Genomic DNA, 19314 nt, shown 5'->3' with positions numbered 1-19314 from the left:
GTTGTGTTTTTCCCCCCCTTATGTTTTTATTACCGTTCTTTTAAATATTTATTTTTTAATTTCAAATATTTTTCAAATTATTATATTTTAACGAAATCCAAATTCAAAGATGAACGAGAAAGATGGTATGGTGTGTACATAAATCTGTTCTCGACCAAATAATAAATTACACCTTTTTAAAAAAATTAATTAATTTTAGTCTGAATTATTTTATCACATTAAAAATTGAAAAACAAATCTTTCCTAGGTCCCTTTCAACTTTAGACCCTAAATAACTGTACTCTCAAATAATCCGAGGACCAAGCCTGCATGTACAGTCCATCGTCCGAACACAATTTTTTATAAAAACTTTCACTCATGCTTTTTTATTATAAATTTATTTGATTATCAATAAAATTACCCCGAGAGTCCCTTTATCTTATTTTTCTTTTATTTCTGTCCAAGGACGTAATTTTGGTGAAATTTTAAAGGTAGCATTGAAGCCAAGTGAAGTCTTGAGTAAGGTAGCGAATAAGCTTTTTCTTTTCCTACGTGGAGAAAACTCAGAAAAGAGTCCTACTGTAACCGGGTATATATGAGCTACGTGGCAACATATGAAAATGCTTCGGATATTTCTTTTTTCCTTTTGGTTCCTTAATTTGATTTTTTTGAATGAAAGTCGTAAAATTTTTTATTTTTATTTCACCTAAACTTATTCACGAGTCAGATTATCTGTCTAAGTTCAAAGATCTATCCGAAATTTGAGAGGGTTTAGGCAAAAAAAAATAGGCTAGTTTAAAATATGAGTTAGACTTGGACTTGAATATTGAAGGTCCGAACTTGACTTGTTTTTAAGTTTATAATATTTTATATTCTTGTTATTTTTAATATATTATGTAATTTATAAACATAAAAATCAAATCTATTGTAATGCAAGTACTACAAAAATTTAAGATAACTAAAGATAAAATTTTAATAAATAAAATCTAAAATCATTAAATATTATATAAAAATAATATTATTATATAATATTAATTTTTTAAATAATATGAACAAATAAAAATAGTTTTGGGTTAACTATTTACAAATATAAGTAATTTGTCGAATTTAAACAAACATAAAATGTATTAATATCATACTTAAATCCAACCCAATTCCGCTTGACGACAAATAATAAAACCCATAGAAAAGTGTATACTTTAAAAATTAGACTAATAATGAATAAAACAATATCTAAATATAATATCAATTAATTTGTTGAATATTTATTAAGAAACTTGAAATTGAAGATCGTGAAAAGAAGTGAATTATAATTTTCACCCACAAAACTGTAACTGGAAAATGATTCATTCCACACTGATGAAAATAAGTATGAAAAGGGTAATTACTGAACCATTTTTCTGGTTAGATTTGAAAGGAAGAATGTTTTTTGTTTCTTATGGTAAATAATTAAGGGACAATCAGTTCTTTTTATTTTATATCATAATTATGTCTACCATGTTATTAATAAAACTTTATTTTAAATTTATTAAATATATTTATATATTCCTAATATTTTCAGTGATTTAATTTTTATATAACTCATAATTTTTATTAAAAATTGGAAATGATAGGTAAATAAATAAGTATATATTTATCAATTAAAATTATTTTATTTTTAAATATTATATTGTCTTTTAAATATTCTACATTTAAAATTTTATTTTGTTTAATAATGTGAAATGTTTGAAAATAAGTAAAATATAAAATTTTAATACTTAATTTCTCAATACATACTTTTTTTAGCTTATCAAACAATATTACATTTATGTTATGAATTAACTGTACAACAGCTCGATAAAAAATATTATAATTATAAATTTAAAATGAATCTCAAAATAAATTGAATGATTAAATTGAAAGTTTTAATTTTTTTCTCGATGTTGGTTTGAATCTTGATATTGTTATCTAAATTTCTCTTTTACAAGTGTTATATTATTTAATATAAAGTGATAATAAACACAATATTTTTTAAATAAAATAAAAAAAAAACTTACTTTTATTTAAAAATTTAATACAACTTGACTTTAAATTTAATGTCGAAAAGTCGAATATTGCATTTTAGATTATTTATTGAAAAAGTTGCCCACTATTGTCATCAGTTTAATTGAATAGCCCAAAATGTATGTAGTAAATAAATAAAGTAGAACATAGTCCTAAGCGCGGCGGTCAACAAAGCTGTCGTGTTCAACAGAGACAGGTTTTTTGAGTTCCCAAACAATCAATCAAATACCCTACCATTTCATTGCTTAATCTACAAGTAAAAACTTTTGCATGCAAAATTATAGAATGCAAGACTAGGGCTCAATCAATGTTCCAAAAAAACCTATTAGTTTGTAAGTGGATACAAATTAATTGAATTGGTTTTTTTATAATTTTTATTTATTTTGAATTAATTAAACTGAAAAATGTAATGATTTGATCAATTTGATTATTGATTTAATTCCAAAATATTGAACAAAGTAAATTCATCAATCAAACTAGAGAGTATGTTTTACTGGTGTGTTCATAATTGATTTAGACCATTCGACCGGACCAACGAGATCAAAAATCGGTTTGAAACAAGGTAAAATTTGATTGAATAGAATTATATTTTTTAAAATTTCTTATAAATTTTTCATCGGATGAATTAAAATTTATATTATGAGTGGTATGACCACTTATATGATCATTAATTAAATTTATTTATGTAATAAAAATAAGTTTAATATTTATGTTTAATTTTAATATAAGAGTGGAGGTGATGATGAGCTTGTGAGACTCTGGGTTGAACTTGCATTTATAATTTCAATATTTATTGGCTCAATTAATAAAAATAATTCTATCTTCAATATTAATATAAATTTATAATTAAATTTAAATAATTATTATTTTTAAACCTAAGCAACTGGAGATTGGAATCTCAACTCTGCCCACCCCTGAATATCACTCACCCATACTAAAAGAATAAAAATAAATTTATTTTTTAATCAAATCTGAATAGTCATTTCATTGTACTGCTAGAACATGCAGAAAAGATTCTGGGTTTTCCCCCCAGTTCAATGGGTTTTAAAAGGGCTTTACCGTTCATCAATTCTAGTGGATCGAAGAGAGGGATACTCTCAATGAAAAAATTGTGGTTCGTTTTCCTTCTTTGTTTCTCCCATGCTTTATTATTATTATGATTATTGAAATTTAACATATTTAACTTTCATGAATCAACCCACCGTAGAAATGAATTGAGTTTATATTGCAAGTCTGACTCTATCAATATTGGTCAAGTATCAATAGATTGTTGGCAATTCTTCTCCGGGCATTTAGACAGAGTTGGAATCTTGTAGTGGTCCCCAATAGAGGGGAGAATTTTACCTGAATACCATCTCGGTCCGAATAGGATTAGTCTTCAACTGTAAATCAGACGACGACATAGGTCAAGCCTCTCTGTGAATCCTTTCTCTCTTTAGATAAGCTGTAAATGTGAGTCTTTGTGACTTTCTCTTGGTTATAAGGATGTTGTTTTCACTTTGTGTGGAATGTATTATGATTGTTTTTTCATTCACCATTGATTAACTTATATCTAAGGAAGGCTAAGGTATGTCTTCAATGGTGCCTGCCTTTGGTGTCAAGTTGAAAACTGTATAATATATAGTAGCTTATTTGATGTGTTGACTAAAGGTTCCATGATTAATCTCTGCGTCAAAGCTTTTGTCCCGTATGACATGTCGACAAATTTATGCCTAATGTTTGTTAAATGTACGCGGCAATTTTCCACCAACAAATAATTGGGAAAGTGCCAAAGTGGTTGGAACGATACTGCATCAATCTCATATCATACTCGAATTGCAGCGCACGACTGTTGCAAGAGGCCATCAATGTGGCTGCAAAAGACTCGGCGTTCATTGTCTCTGTTATTAGATAAGCGAGTACGGTTTAGCCAATATTTTCAGCTCAGGTCATTCTCCGTGTTCACCATGCATGGTTCATATACTCAACTTCCCTGCCATCCCAGGGGATATATCTTTGTCTCGTGGAGTGAAGGCAGCTACGGAAATGCAAGCAGAAGCAGAACATAAAAAGAGAGCTCAGGTTCTTGAATCCAAAGGTAATGCAGTAGTGTCTAGTGGCACCGTATCAACTTCTTTTACGGTTGATTTAGACAACATGAGAAAGACAGTCCAACATCAACATTTCTGATGGTATGAAAAACGCTGTGATCTTAGCCTCTGAGGCTACGAGAATGGATCAGGTTAACTGAGCACAAGGTAAGTGATATCCACTTGTAACTGGTCCTTATGTTAAAACAAATGATTGGGCTTTTTATTAATCATAATTGGCATGGATATAGGTGATTACTTTTATCTGGTTGCATATAGAAGCTCCGTAAACATGTTGGCCTCGTTTCGATACTTGTAAATGTCAAATAGGTATTGCTGAGGAGATCTCCGTTCCCGGTGTTTGCGCTAGTATAAAGATTTAATGCCTCATTAGTTCTCTGGATTTTGCAGATAGAGGGAACATACTGATGACTTACCGTTTAAAAGCTCGGTTCAATTGTAGGACATATTGATCTGTTCTATGTATTGTTATATGCTGTAATATATAGCATTTGTCATTTAAGTGAATCATAAACTGTTTTAAGGCCAAAATCATTTGTAGACGAGACGAGAGGTACCAATGACCTGCTCATTGCCGAGTAGAAAAATGAGATCTCAAAATTATGGCTTATTTTACAGGCAACAAGTTCGAGGATCGTAGAGCAGTACATTCAAGCTTTCAGTAACATTGTCAAGGACGTGAAAGGGATATATCTGGGGACATATCGATGCTTATTGAACTTGTCCTTTATGCTCATTGATAGGGTAACAACAATGTTGCTTCCTAGTTCTACAACACGGTTGCTCAAGCTCTCACCATGTACAAAAGCCCAGTTTTAGTGATGTTTCTCGTCTAAACGTCTCTCCACCGAGCTATAAAACAGGCTCCTAGAAGAAAGAGTAGAACTGTATTTCTCAAGCTCTCACCATGTACAAAAGCCCAGTTTTAGTGATGTTTCTGCCAACGTTCTCGTCTAAACGTCTCTCCACCGAGCTATAAAACAGGCTCCTAGAAGAAAGAGTAGAACTGTATTTCTGGGTCATTGTATCTACTTAGTACAAAGATGATTATTTCGAACATTTTGAAAGTAAAAGGTTAGGTTTTGGGTGATGTTAGGATTGATAAAAGCAATTTGAATCCATTTCTTTTGCTTATGGAATCTAACAAGAATTTGATACAGAGTTCTGAGTTTTTTTAGCTAATTTGAGCACAAACGGAAGATTGGATAGTCAAATCCTCTAATTATAATATTTGGTGAATGAGAGTTTGTAACAGTTTATTGAGCTAAAACCTCTAAAATCAAAAGATGAGTAACATTTTTCTGTTTGAGAATGAGATATATTGAACGACATATCTAATCATGTTAGTTAAATATTCTTAATTGTGCCATCTTTATTTATTATTTTACACCTATCCGTTTTTAACTATAAACTAAGTTACACACAAATTTATTACGTTTTGAATGTAATCAAATCAAGCGCTCAAACGGCTCAATTTGAAATATTAGCCTTAAAATTCGTTCAAATGCAATCAAATTTTACTTTAAAAGCAAAAGCTTTGTTGGAGGGAAAAGTATCGAGCCGCCCGAAATCTTCAATGAGGTTTGATTCCAAATTAAACTTAAAAATTGGATTAAATCTGTATTATAGTTGTTATATCATATACGGTATGAATAAATTGATTGTTTATAGGTTTTAAAAATGTTAAATTCGAAATAATTGATAAAAAGAAAATTGAAATGGCTAGAGACGTGAAAGGCAGGAAATGGAAGGATACATTTTCACTGAGATCAATGGTGACTAAAAAAAGTTGAATTAAAATCTTCGTTCTTATAAAGAAAAACAAAAAAGAGGAGGAGAGAGTCAGATTAGGCCAAAGAAAACAGAGAAGCCTAGAACAATGAGCCAAACTATATGCAACAAAAGTAAAGCCTGACCAGGGAAAGATCCAGTTCCGCCATTATTACCGACATTGCAGAATCCTATCTTGGCAACCTTGGCACCGGAGCAATGAGCATCGGCACATCCACACCAATAGGTAACTCCGTCGTCACCGCAAACGGGATCGGTTCTAAAGCAATTGACTGGACATGAATAAGGACGGGGCGAACTGCCACATGCGTCGGCCGACTCGGAAGGTAATAGGATGGCCGTCGTCGTGAAATTCCGTTGCGACCCGACGGTTAAAGACGAAGAGAAAGGAACAACGAGGAGCAACAACAACAACAACAGCGTTAATGAAGGTTCATGGAATTGGATCGAAAACAACGTCACCATCTTTTGATTTGAATTTTCTTTTAAAAATTCAAAAAAAAAAAAAAAAAACAAAGAAGCGAGCTTTCCTTTTCTTGAATGAAAAATGGAAAGCTCGCGTTGATGTTCCTCCCTTCCTTTCCCAACTCAGATTTGAAAAAAAAAATTAAAATTTTTAAAAAAAAAAGAAAAAAAAGCGAAATTAAGGAGAAAAAAGAAGAGAAAAATTCATGAAAAATTCCAGGCTCAATACCTTGGCCTTGAAAACAACGAATTTACGTTTACATGGTATGTGAATGAGGAAAAGTATATAAAGGGGTTGAAGATTCAAATCTTTGTCGTCAAACTTCGTTGACCAATGATAAACGGTTTGGTTTTATTTTATGGCTATAAATTAAAAGGTAATTAATTTAGAATGATTTATATTTGGTGTTAATGAAAATTTTTGGTTGTGTTCTTAGCTGTTTCAATACAGTTTACAGGTATTTTGATCGATGATTATTATTGCCAGTGGTTTTCTTAATTCTTAAGTTTATTTTATAAAATGCCACGTGGAAAGTAATTTGAATTTCTTTTGGTTGATGAGTGAAGAAAATAAGGATGAAGTTGTGAAGTTTGTATCAATGGAAGGTCAATTTTGGACTTTCCAATTAAATCAACAATGAAACCGTCGGGGAGAATTTTGTTTTCCCCTTTTCCGACAAAAGTGTCTGAATGGATAAACGATTAATATATATACATTTAGTTTACATAAGGAAGTTGAGTAACAAGCTCAACCACATGGTCTAGAACAGCTTGCACCTGCAACAGCGGTTGAGAAAGAAGATGAAATCCCGATATGGCACATGACTGATTTTAATCTGTCAATTCCTCCTCATTAGACCTGTCCATGGCCGGGCGGCCCGGCCCGGCCTGACGGCCCGTCTGAAATATGAGAGGGTTCGGGTAAAAATATAAGATCGAAATATGGGCTTGGGCAAAAAAATGAGGCCCGTTTAAAAAATGGGCCGGGCTCGGGCTCAACTTTTTTGGCCTGGCCCCGGCCCGAATATAATAAATATATATTTTTTATTTTTATTTTTTAATTTTAAAATACTTTAAAAATATTTTTTTATTTTTATTTTTTAATTTTAAAAATATTTTTTTATTTTTTTATTTTTAAAATATTTTTTTGTGTTTATTAAAAATCAGGCCGGGCCGGGCTCGGGCTTACTCTTTTTTTCCCGGGCCAGGCCTGGGCAAAATTTCAGGCCCATATTTCGGAACAGGCCGGGCCCGGGCCTAAGAGTCGAGCCAAAAATTTTTTCCGAGCCCGGCCCGGCCCATGGACAGGTCTACTCCTCATCCATCCTTGGGCCTCTATTCCAAGCAATGGTAACCTCATGCTTCCGGATCCCATTATTGAATTAACCGTTTGTTCATCTCATTAATAACATTTGTAGTTTATCATCTAAAATTGAATTAACTCCCATGTTTCGACCATATCTTAAAACTCAACTGTCATTCAAGCACTTTGTTAGGCTACCTACCGTTGCGTTTTCAAAATTCACATAAACTCCACCATCCGTGTTAAGTTTAAATAATTCCACTTGTGGACATTCCCGTTATGTGGCCATAACTCAAAATTATCAGTAAACAAATTCTATTGAAGTACCACTTCCAGATAGCTTACACCATTGGACACTCTCTTGAAACATGCTCAATTGATTCCAACACATTACCACATATTCGACACGAGCTATCGTCTGTTAAATGATGACGACATCTTTCCTCATTAGTTAACAGCCGACCATGTAAACACAACAAGAGGAACTGCCTTATCTGTTGTGGTACCTTAATTCTCCAAATAGCTTTCCATTTCTCGTTCGCATCAGGCCACATATCTTGCTAGATGGATTTATAACCCCTTAACACAGTATAATTGCTTGATTCCAAGGCCTTCCACACACAAATATCATTGCCTTTTGCTTCTAGAGATGGACTGGATACAACAAAGTAATGTACAATCTCCAATGGAAGTTCATCAATAAAACAATACCAGCTCCAATCCCCTTCGGTTGTTATCATCCCAAAGACTGTGGCTTTCGGGAACGAATGCGCCGTTTGAGTGCAATAATCGATCAACGAACCAAAGTCCCTAAACCAAGAGTCTATCCAGAATTTTACACCATGACGTTACCAATCCTTCAAGCCACGTTCTTTTTTAAATCCTCCTAAGCACTCATCATTACTCTGTACACATGGCCACATTGGTTCAATGATATACTATTGAGAAATCTTTCAGTAACCTTGTATTTAGCACGTAAAACTTTCACCCATAGTGCATCCATCTTGTTAATAAAATTGATCCTCAATTTCAAAAGAAACACCTTGTTTTGACTATGAATATGCCTAAATCCGAGTTTCGTTCTCATTTATCAAGAAGTAAACGACAATCATACCATCCAATCAAGGAAATATTAAGATTACCACCCGAGAATCTCCAAACAAATTTCCTAACAATCCTTTCAATTTCCATACTTACACCTTTTGAAGAAGAGCGAACTGCATTAAATAATATGGGATTGTAGATAACACCAACTTGGCAAGAGTTACTCTTCCAGCTAGGGATAAGAGTTTAGCGTTCTATCTATTGAATCGCTTGCAAACTTTCTCAATGATAAAGAAATATGTGGCATTCGTTACCTTTTTATGGAACAATGTGCGTATAAAACAAACGATTTTATAACTCTTATTTGCTATCATTTCGTTATTATATTGCTAATATTTTATTGTTATTATTTGGATATTGTATAACTCTTATTTTATTATTAAATTTGCTACTATTTTAGAGGTATTTGTTTGCTAAGTTGCATTTGTCTTAGTGTCATTTAAGTATATATTTTTTAATTTTTTTTCCATTTGTTGCAAAACATTTATTTTAATATTTTTTGTGTTATTTGATGTATTATTTTTTAAAATTTATTTTTATATAAAAATAATATAAAAATTTTTATTACAGGTGGATCGAGTAGGGCTTGGGTTTTTAGCATTTTTTATCCGAGCCAAGCTTTGGTAAGATTTTAAGCCCATTTTTGGTTTGGGCCCAGGCCTAGAAAATGGGCTTAATTTTTTAATTGATCCTACCCGACTTGACCCATGGACAACTCTAGTTCAAGCCCAATGTGAAAACAATGGTCAAGTTCAAAAATCAAATTGAATAAGAAAAAAATTTTAAACCCAAAATTCAAGAGCTAACTTGTACCCAAAAAAAAATCGAAGTCCTAATGTGGAAAGACTTATCAAGTTGAGGCCCTAAATAGTACACTAACTCAAAAATAAAATTTACAATAAGTTAGCTAAAAAAAGTTAAAATATGTCATAAGTTTTTATACTTTTCACAATTTTAGAATTTAGTCTTTGTACTTTTATTTGTAAGAATTTAGTCCCTTTATGTTTGATTTCAAAATCCAGTCCAACAGTTAACACTTTGTTAATTTTTGTTAAACTTGTTGATTTGATATTTTGAAATTTAAAAAAATCACTTGGTAACTATGTAATTAAAAAAATGATGTTGCAATTAACTTGAATTTAACAAAAAAATTGTAACAACATAGCCAATTAGATCTGGATTTTATAATCTGAAAGTAGAGAAGCTAAATTTTATAAATAAAAATAAAGAGACTAAATTTCAGAAATTCAAAGAGTACGAGCACTTATGACATATTTTAACCTTTGAAAAAATATTTTTTTTTAAATAACGACCCAATCTGACCCAAATACGTTCAAACTAGAGGTGTCCATGGGCTGGGTTCGGGTTGAACCCAACCAAGATTTTAGGCCCGACCCAAAAAATGTGCCTAAGATTTGACCCAAGCACAGTCCAGATAAAAATGTTAAAACCTGGGCTCAGCCCACCCATATTAATTTTTATATATATTTTAAAAAATATATATAATAGATCAAGAATACCAAAATATTCAAATAAATGTTTCCTAATAAATTGAAAATAAAATTTAAAAAATATGTATACTTAAATAACACTAATATAGGTGCAATTTAACAAGTAAATGCGTCTCGAATTGTACAATATCCAAACAATAACAACAAAATAGTAGCAACAATGAAAAAACAACAAGAAAATAACAAAAAAACAGTAAAAAAAGCAACGGTTTTTTTTGCATATTCAGGCCGAGTTAGGGAGGTATAAAAGCTTTACTCGAGGTCCAGCCCCTTTAGAAAATTGGCCTTATTTTTTTACCTAAACTTATTTTTCGAATTTATATTTTTATCCAAACCTTACTACTTTTCGGACAGGCCGACACGGCACGCATACATAGGAGTGTGCAAAATTCGGGTAAAACCGAAAAAATTCGGTTAACCGACTGAATTCGATTAATCGATTGGTTAACTGAATTTTTTCAATGGGGGGTCGGTTAATTATTTTTTTATTTTTCTGTTAATGGTTAATTCGATTCGAAATTGGTCAGCTAACTGAATTTTTTCGGTTTAACCAAAAAAATTAATAAATAAAATTATAATATATAAATAGGCCTACTATTCACTTAAACTCAATCCAAACACAAGTATCCAACCCAACCCAATCATAAAAATTAGAAATAATTTAATAAATAAAAATAAAATTTTTATTCTTGTTAACTTATAATCTATTCGTTTGTTTATATTATTTGATTTTTTAAATGCGTATATTTATATTATATGCTAAATTTTTGCACATATTTTTTTGTAGGTTTAATGCAAATGGAGATCTTTTGGAGAGAAAAATGGATATAAATGGAGAATACTAAAGACTTATATTTTAATTATGTGTTACATTTTAATTATGTGTTAATTTCAATACTTATGTAATGTTAGTGATTCAAAGACTTATGTAATGTTTTTAATTATGTAGTGATTTAATTCGGTTAATTCAGGTAATTCGGTTAATTTTTAACCAAAAATAAAAACATATAATTTTCGGTTAATTCAGTTAACCGGCCGAATTAAACAAAAAAAATTCAGTTCGTTAATTTTTTTGAAAAAATTTCAATTCAGTTAACTATTAAAAATTTTAAAAAACTGATTAATTCGATTAATATTATTTCGAGTCGGTTAACCGGCTGAACACTCCGACGCTTACAGGTTTAGTACAAACTATGGGCTGAAAAGATGTTATAGCATACCCAGCTAATATAATCCCATATCCATTTTCGGCGGCAACATCGGAGAGGCACCACTACCAGCGCAAATTCCCAGACCTTCTTCTTCAGTTATACATTCTCAATTCAAATCAAATCAAATCGTACACTGAAAAAAGCTTAACGAAAATGGTGCGTATAGAAGAAAAGCAAGGCACGATAGTGCCTAGTTCGATGCCCCAGCAACAAAACCCTCTGCAGCAATTGCAAGCTAAGTTCAAGGAAGTGGAGAACGGTTTCAGGGCTTGGTTATCCAAGCAACCCTTGCCAGTCGAGGCGACTGTTGTAACCACCACCGGCGCAGCTCAGGGCGCTGCTATCGGTGCTTTAATGGGTACCCTCACCAATGATATTTCGTCCTCTCTTCAAACTCCCCCTCAAGCTTCCCTAAATCCTCAAGCTATGGCTTCTTTCAAACAAGCCCAGGTCGTGTCCTTTTTCAAATTTGGTTGAAAACCCAAAGTCACGGTCTATGCTTCGTGTTGGGTTTATGCTGATAGTCTTATTTTGGGTTTAATTAGGTTCTTAAATGGTGCAAGCTAATTGAATTTCTTGTTGTTTAGAAAAAAAGCATTAGTTTCTACTTGAAACCATTGAAGGGTTTTTCTAAACAGCACTGTATTATTAGTAGATAAATGAATTTTAGTTATATATGTATATATGTGATAGATGTTTGCTTTGATTATAGGCTCTATCAGGGGGTCCTTTGGTACAAGCTCGCAACTTTGCGGTGATGACCGGTGTTAATGCCGGCATATCTTGTGTTATGAAAAGATTGAGAGGGAAAGAGGATGTGCAATCTAGGTAGGTCCTTTTATAATCACGGTTTATTTATCTTTTCTCATTTACTTTGGTTTATAGCTAGAGGAAATCACTACTAGTCAAAATCGCAAATCAATGTGATCCCTGTTGAGAAGCAGAGAAAAACTTGATGTCAGTCTTTAAGGTCAAAACAATCTTAGCTTTCCTAATTTTACAATCTAACAAATTGTTCATGGTAGGGTATCTTTGCTTGCTTGTTTCTGAATTTGGTCAGTTGGAAAGAGTTTTCTCTATTGCTTTGGTCTAAAAGTAGCACGGTTAGATTCATCAACAGAGAATTTGAGAAGGGATGATGTTAATATGTATACCTCTAGTCTGTCATCGGGTCATAATTTCGAAACAATGTTTTCTTGAATTTACCTGGAAACTCTAAAGGTTTTTGCCTTTTCGGAACCAATCTCGATTTCCCTTCTGGCTTATCTGGGAAAATAGCTCATGTCAAGCTATGTTAAGAATTAAGATTGTGGTCCCGTTATTGTTCAATATTTGTGTGCGGTATTCTGAAGATTGCATTGATGATCAAAGCTTGTTGTTTGAATAAATAAATGTAGACTTTACCGGTTTGTTTTGTATGGCTAGACTATCGTACTTAATGTTTACACTTCCTTTTAACATAACTATTGTATCTTGCAGCATGGCGGCAGCTTTTGGTTCTGGGGCCATGTTTTCTTTAGTCAGTGGCATGGGTGGACCAAATCAGGCTGCAAATGCAGTCACTTCTGGTCTATTTTTCGCACTTGTGCAAGGCGGGCTTTTCCAGGTGATGCGTTATCTCATTAGCCTCATGTGTCTCATTATTTTATTGTCAACCCGCGTTATTATATGCTCTGCTAGCTGTGAACATGAAAGAACATACATAAACCAAAAAACTGAGAACATGGCTTGCTAAAATTTCGGAATCATTTGTTGTCAAGAGTGTCTACCTCCATGAACTTTGAAATATTGCTCTGCCAGTTTGTAGCTTCATATCTAATAGCTACGGATGCTTATCTGGACATGAGCATGGCAGATATGACTCGTCAAGGACTCTCCCAATATGTGGAAAAAGTTGAACATGCTCGTGTCCAGTGCAAACCTGTATCTGACACTCACCCAAATCCAAATAACATTGTTTAACAGCATCTTTTTTGTGATTATACAGTTGGGGAAAAACTTTTCTCAGCCACCTGTTGAGGATGTGAATTATTACAGAACAAGATCCATGTTAAACAGTCTCGGCCTGCAGAACTACGAGAAGAATTTCAAAAAAGGCTTGTTAACAGATAGCACATTGCCTTTGCTCACTGATAGGCAAGCAGTTGGATTATTTTCACCTTTAGTTTAACTTTTTTAATTAATATAAAATATTCTGATGGCCTTTAAATTGCATATGATTTGTTTCAGTGCTCTTAGAGATGTGAAAATACCTCCTGGACCAAGGCTCCTTATTCTTGATCATATTCAAAGGTTAAACTCGAATCTTTCATGTAGGATAATTATAATTATTGCCCTTGAGACCATTGAATCCTATCTCACCTTCGGGTTTCAATAATATTTTTCAGGGATCCAGTATTAAAAGAGAAGCAAGGGCACCGTGGTTGAATTTTTATTATCGAGCCAGTTCACAACAAAGGGGCTATTTCTGGCATATCTGAAAACCGGAGGAGGGAGGTAGTTTGTTTTTTTTTCCTTTGGATTAACATGTTTGCTCTAGCTTTGATTTAGTGAAACATCGGATAAACATTCTAATTTTTGTGAACTCGAATGCAGTAGTTTTGGTATTTGCATCTGTTTTTTTTTTCTCTAGGCAAAGCATTAACGATGACGAAGTTTAACTATAACAACAATGATAGCTTTGCTGCCATGAGGTAGCATTAAAATGTAAAAAAGATATTTGTGCTCGTAAGATACTCATGGATTGAAAAAACTCCCATCGGTTTGGCCATTGCCTTAGCTGAGCTTAAACCCTCGAGAACAGCTTGCAGCTCAGCAAAAAGTACAGGGGCCATACTAATCCTCCTCCCAATACTGCATAGCCACATCCCTCATCCCTTGAGCATCCCGTATTCTCCGTTACCCAGTCATTTGACAGCAACCGCCGCCCGAAGCCTCCCTCACCAACCTGCATGCTCCAACTCTGTACTAAAAGCCTTCTTATACCTGCTCGCTTCAACCCAACAGTGCCTAACTACTTGAGCAGCGGGTCTTGTAACATTCTCAAAGATGTATTCATTCCACATCTTCCATATGTACGTTATCAAAGTCCTGAACATAGTTCCCCACTCAACACCCGAACCAGCTACGCTATGGGCTCCATTCACATTCTCCTCGATCCAATGTACTTGAGCTGGCACATTATATTTTGACATGTATATTTAAACTATATGATACTATGTCATCTTGGGGTCACGACATCTGGTATCTTGTTTGTTGAAAAATGGATTGAAATAATGGAAAGTAATGCTTGTTACGTATAGAACACTGTCTTTAAGAATAATTCGGAGAGTTTTCTTTTCAAGAAATTAAAAAAGAAAAAACGAGCCTAGTCATACTCTCAAACCCTTGCAGGGGCAAACCAAGCCTAAATTTCCAAAACTTGGTAAGTTAACAGGGTAAACTTAAGCTGTTAACAGAGTAAACTTCAGCTGTTAACTTACCATTTTAGGAGAACGATGTCTGTCTGAAAAATACTTCAATGGTCGAAACAAGATTGTTGTTCGTCTGACACCAATAATCAAGGTTCGAGAAAAAAATCGAATATTAGTCATGTACAGCAAAACATCGAAAATTCCAATTCATTGTCGAATTTTCAGTAAAAACCATTTGTTCTAAAATTTTAATGTTTACCATTTACAAAGTACTAAAATCTCCACAAAAATAATCATCCAATCTAAAGACAAAACAAACCAGGCAATACCCTTTTTTTTTTTTTTCTTGTTCAAACGACCTGTTTCTTGCCTTTGCAAAAAAAACTGTAATTAATCAAAACCGGCAACCTTTAGCCGGCGAAAACAGAGAATCAACGGCACCCATTTTATCCTTCATCATTTCCATGATTTGTGAAGCTGAAGGCCTAACAGTAGGTGACCGGTGAAGACAAAGTTCAACGATCAAAAGCAAAGCTTTAGCTTCTTCCAAATCAAACTCACCACCTAAACGCCGATCAACCATTTCCGCCACCGTCTCCTCCGCCCTACCACACTTCGCAATATCCCTTAATTTCGGCGCCACCATTGTCGTCAATAGTTGTCCCCTTTCTGGACAAAAAGCTTCCATACCAGTCACAAGCTCCAAAATAATAACACCCAAACTGTAAACATCGTTCTTCTTTGAAGCGATACCGGTCCTCAAGTAATGAGGGTCGGTGTAACCCGGTGAGCCTACCATTATTTGCTTCGTCCTCGACGACGGAGGCATTACCGCCGACGAGAAACCCATCTTCGCCGACCCGAAATCGCAGAGGTTACAGTTGAAACGCTCGTCTAATAAGATGTTTGAAGCTTTAATATCGCCGTGAACTATTTGCAGGCTGCATTTTTCGTGCAAGTATTCAATTGCTGCAGTAAGCTGAAAAGCTATGGCGGTTCGGGTTTTCCACGGAAGAAAATTCTTTTCATTTCCATGGAGTTTTTCTTGTAAATTTCCATTTGAAATGTATTCAAACACAATGGCACCTTCCTCTGTAAACAAAAAACCAAAAAATGTCAAAAAGACTAATGATCTCATTTGGCTTAACAGCCACTATTCAATAATGGAATTCTCATTCTGCCTTGTATTATAATTTAGTTCTCACGTTCACATTTAATTGGCTCAAATGAAAGTAAATGAGGCAAGTGATTGGCAAAACAATGAAAGAGCTAAAATGAGAATTTTACTATAGTATAGGGGCTAAAACAAGAGTTTTCAACTATTTTCTTTATTTTATTTTTACCCTCACGTGTTCATCCCTTATAATGAAATTCGTAAAATTTTCAATTTGGGAATTTCACTTTCGCCTTCCACGTGTTTAGATTTGATTGACTTAAACAACCACTCGATTTAAAAAAAAAAAAAGAAGAAATTCTCAATGAGCTAAAGTGATGGATAGAATGAAAGTAGAAGGCAAAACGACCAAAATGAGAATTTTACTATAATACAGGGGCCAAAACAGATATAAACCTTTTCATTTCAAAGAGAGAAAAAAAGCGAAGACTAATGCATAACGCACCTTGATCGTCGCAGTAACCGAGGAATTTAACGATGTTTTCATGTCGGATTCGGGTTAAAATGTCCAGTTCCTGTTTAAACACTTGATTTAATCTATCATTTCCGACAAGGATCTTAACTGCTCCGAGATTAGAACCCGACAAGTTAGCCAAGTACACATTACTGAACCCACCTTGTCCGATCAACCGCGAAAATCCTTTAGTCAAATCCTTAATCTCATCCCATTTAAATTTCCTAACACCCCTTTGTTCCCCATCTTTTCCCTTCTCTTCATCGGCCCGACTAGTCGCCGCCGTGTGTTTCCGGCGTTTAAGGAATTCCAACAAGAATCCCATAGCAAACAAAAGAAGAGAAACAGCGACGATAACAGCGAGTTGAGGATAAAACAGCGGCGATTGAGTTGCTTTTAAAGAAACTGTCAGCGCTGTCGGCGGAGAAACGGTGGAAGCGACGACGAAAGTGGTGAATGAAGAAGATGAAAAGAAGAGTGTTGGTAATAATAAAAAGGAAGAAATGGATGGGATGTTCCAACAACATTGGCACCAGCAGACAAACTTTATGACATCCATAATCCAACAACCATTTTTTTAAACCTTAGATCTGTCGGTAGTCAACACTCTAGTAGCCATGGTGATGGTTAACATAATCTGACAAAAAAATCAATTTCAAAAGTAGAGAAAAAAGAAGAAGCCATGGAAATAGCTTCCTAGGGAAAGCCAGTGGGGTTCTTTCTTTTTCTTTTTTCTATTTTTCGCGTGATTTATGTGTAAAAGTAATTTAAATAGAAAACATACGTAAGCAATTTTTTAAAGGGTTTTATACTCTTTCAAAATTCGAAATTTAGTCCTTCTGATTTTATTTATAACAATTTAGTTCATTTATATCTCAAATTTCAAAATTAAGTTACAATTTTTAACACGTTAATTTTTATTGGTTAAATTTGTTGGTGTGACATTTTGAGATGAAAAAGAAGTACTCAGTACCAATGTAACCGAAAATATAACGTTGTAATGAACTTGAATTTAACAAAATAATTTTAACATTGGATCCGAATTTTAAAATATGAAAAATAGAGACTTAATTTCTAGAAATTAAAATATAAAATTAAATTTCAAAATTATGAAAAATACAGGGAATTATGGCATAAAAATGAATATGGATAACAAAAGATGATAATTTCAAAAATTGGATATGAATAATATTTTTGATATTTGGATGATTAAATGAAATGGAAATCATATTGGAATTATCTTTAATGGAGTTCATTTTGCATAAAAGTATGTTTTTAATGGAAATGTACAGAAATAATTATTATTGGATTTCCATTTTAATAATCCAAAAACATAATAATTATTAAATAGTTATTTTAATATATTGTATTTTCAATGAAAACTTTAGAGACAATATTATTGAGAGAGACAATCATGTAAAACGTAATTAAAAACAATATTTATCACAATATTCTACAATATACATTTATTTTTGTTCTGAGTTATAAAATTTCACAATATCAAATATCCTATTTATACATATATTGCACGTGCTGATTTTTTTGTTCTACTAGGCCAATTTAAGGTGGCCCGCTAAAAATATTCAATAATTGCAGCCCTTTGAATTAACTTTTAGATTTCCTTTTCTTTTTCTTTTTTTAAATAATTTAAAAAGAAAGGACTAATTTCATTTAAATTATTGGGATTTGAACTAAATTACAAATTTGAGAATTTTTTTGCTTGATTTTAAAATTGGGAAAATGACGAAAAGAACACTACTTTTAATATTTTATTTAAACCAATTCAATTAACAAACAATTAAAAGACTATAATAAATATAAAAATAACCATAAATTTTAAAAATTTTATTTTACTATTTCAATTAAATCGTATAATTTTTATTTATAAATAAATATAATTTGATATGTATATAAAAAATCTTGATTGATAGCAGTAATTAGTTTAGAAATCAATTAATTATTCATATAATTTATTTTTTATTTAATAGAAATTGGTTTTTTTATTTAATAAACTTCAAATTTAAATCATTTTGCACGCCTTATTTGTCATGTCATGCGCTACAGTTACGACAATGGTCAGTACACGTGTTCCCCTTCCTTCTACAATATAATACTTTTTAGGTGGTTTTAAATTTAATTTTATTAATATAAAATTATTTTAATCCTCTTCACCACGTTCTAATTACAATATCATTATAATTTGTTATAATACAATATGGTGGGTACTATGGGTTTGGGGAGTAAATAAAAATTTACAAAAGTTGAGGGTTACAATTACTGTTATACCAATTTTAAAACTGTCAACTAATTAGTGGCAGAAAAATAAAATTAGAGGATTATTTTATAATTTTTTATAGTTGAATGACCGATTACTATAATTTGATGGTTCATGGTCTAAATGAAAATTGTTCACATCGGGAAGTTTTTATACTAATAGGCATTAGCTTATTTGTCCCCTTATAAAAGGAAGAGGGATTTTTATAGATCGGAAAAAGCTTGATGTGTGCCCTCCTCTTATGATATAGTCTTCTTATTGCCTAAAAATATTAGGTTCGGTTTTAGAGTGTGGTTGGATTTGACTCTTTCGGAGTTGATGAGTTTTGAGGTGTGAGTCAAGTATGAATTATACGAGAATTGATTAGTTTAAAAAGTTAAGATCATTAAATGAGATTCAACTTGATATAATCATTGTGATTAATAAAATTACGACAATAATGCTAGCCAAGCACTTAATATCCATCAAATACCTTCATCATATATTATATTATGACTAGAT

At 32.7% G+C, this 19314-nt stretch overlaps 3 protein-coding genes across 3 annotated transcripts; 1 reads left to right on the top strand and 2 right to left on the bottom strand.

Annotated features, from left to right (window-relative positions):
• Nucleotides 1-5888: 5888 nt before the first annotated feature.
• LOC105801859 (uncharacterized) lies at nt 5889-6546 on the bottom strand. The gene has a single exon (XM_012633184.2). The coding sequence runs from the start codon at nt 6366-6368 to the stop codon at nt 5955-5957; it is 414 nt and encodes a 137-aa protein (XP_012488638.1). The 5' UTR covers nt 6369-6546; the 3' UTR covers nt 5889-5954.
• A 4955-nt stretch (nt 6547-11501) lies between these two features.
• LOC105801858 (chloroplastic import inner membrane translocase subunit HP30-2) lies at nt 11502-14103 on the top strand. The gene is made up of 6 exons (XM_012633183.2): nt 11502-11947; nt 12210-12325; nt 12977-13103; nt 13485-13633; nt 13727-13789; nt 13885-14103. Exons 1-6 carry the CDS (start codon nt 11651-11653, stop codon nt 13922-13924), a joined length of 792 nt encoding a protein of 263 aa, XP_012488637.1. The 5' UTR covers nt 11502-11650; the 3' UTR covers nt 13925-14103.
• Nucleotides 14104-15091: 988 nt separating this feature from the next.
• Nucleotides 15092-17259, bottom strand: LOC105801856 (probable receptor-like protein kinase At1g33260). Its single transcript, XM_012633182.2, has 2 exons — nt 16530-17259; nt 15092-16002 (listed from the first exon to the last, which is right to left on the bottom strand). The coding sequence occupies exons 1-2, from the start codon at nt 17095-17097 to the stop codon at nt 15305-15307; spliced, it is 1266 nt and encodes a 421-aa protein (XP_012488636.1). The 5' UTR covers nt 17098-17259; the 3' UTR covers nt 15092-15304.
• Between the last annotated feature and the right edge of the window lie 2055 nt (nt 17260-19314).

Source organism: Gossypium raimondii, chromosome 11 (assembly GCF_025698545.1).
Source record: "Gossypium raimondii isolate GPD5lz chromosome 11, ASM2569854v1, whole genome shotgun sequence".
Lineage (NCBI taxonomy): Eukaryota > Viridiplantae > Streptophyta > Magnoliopsida > Malvales > Malvaceae > Gossypium > Gossypium raimondii.
Note: the sequence above shows the minus strand (reverse complement) of the source record. Positions and strands in the feature narration are given on the sequence as shown.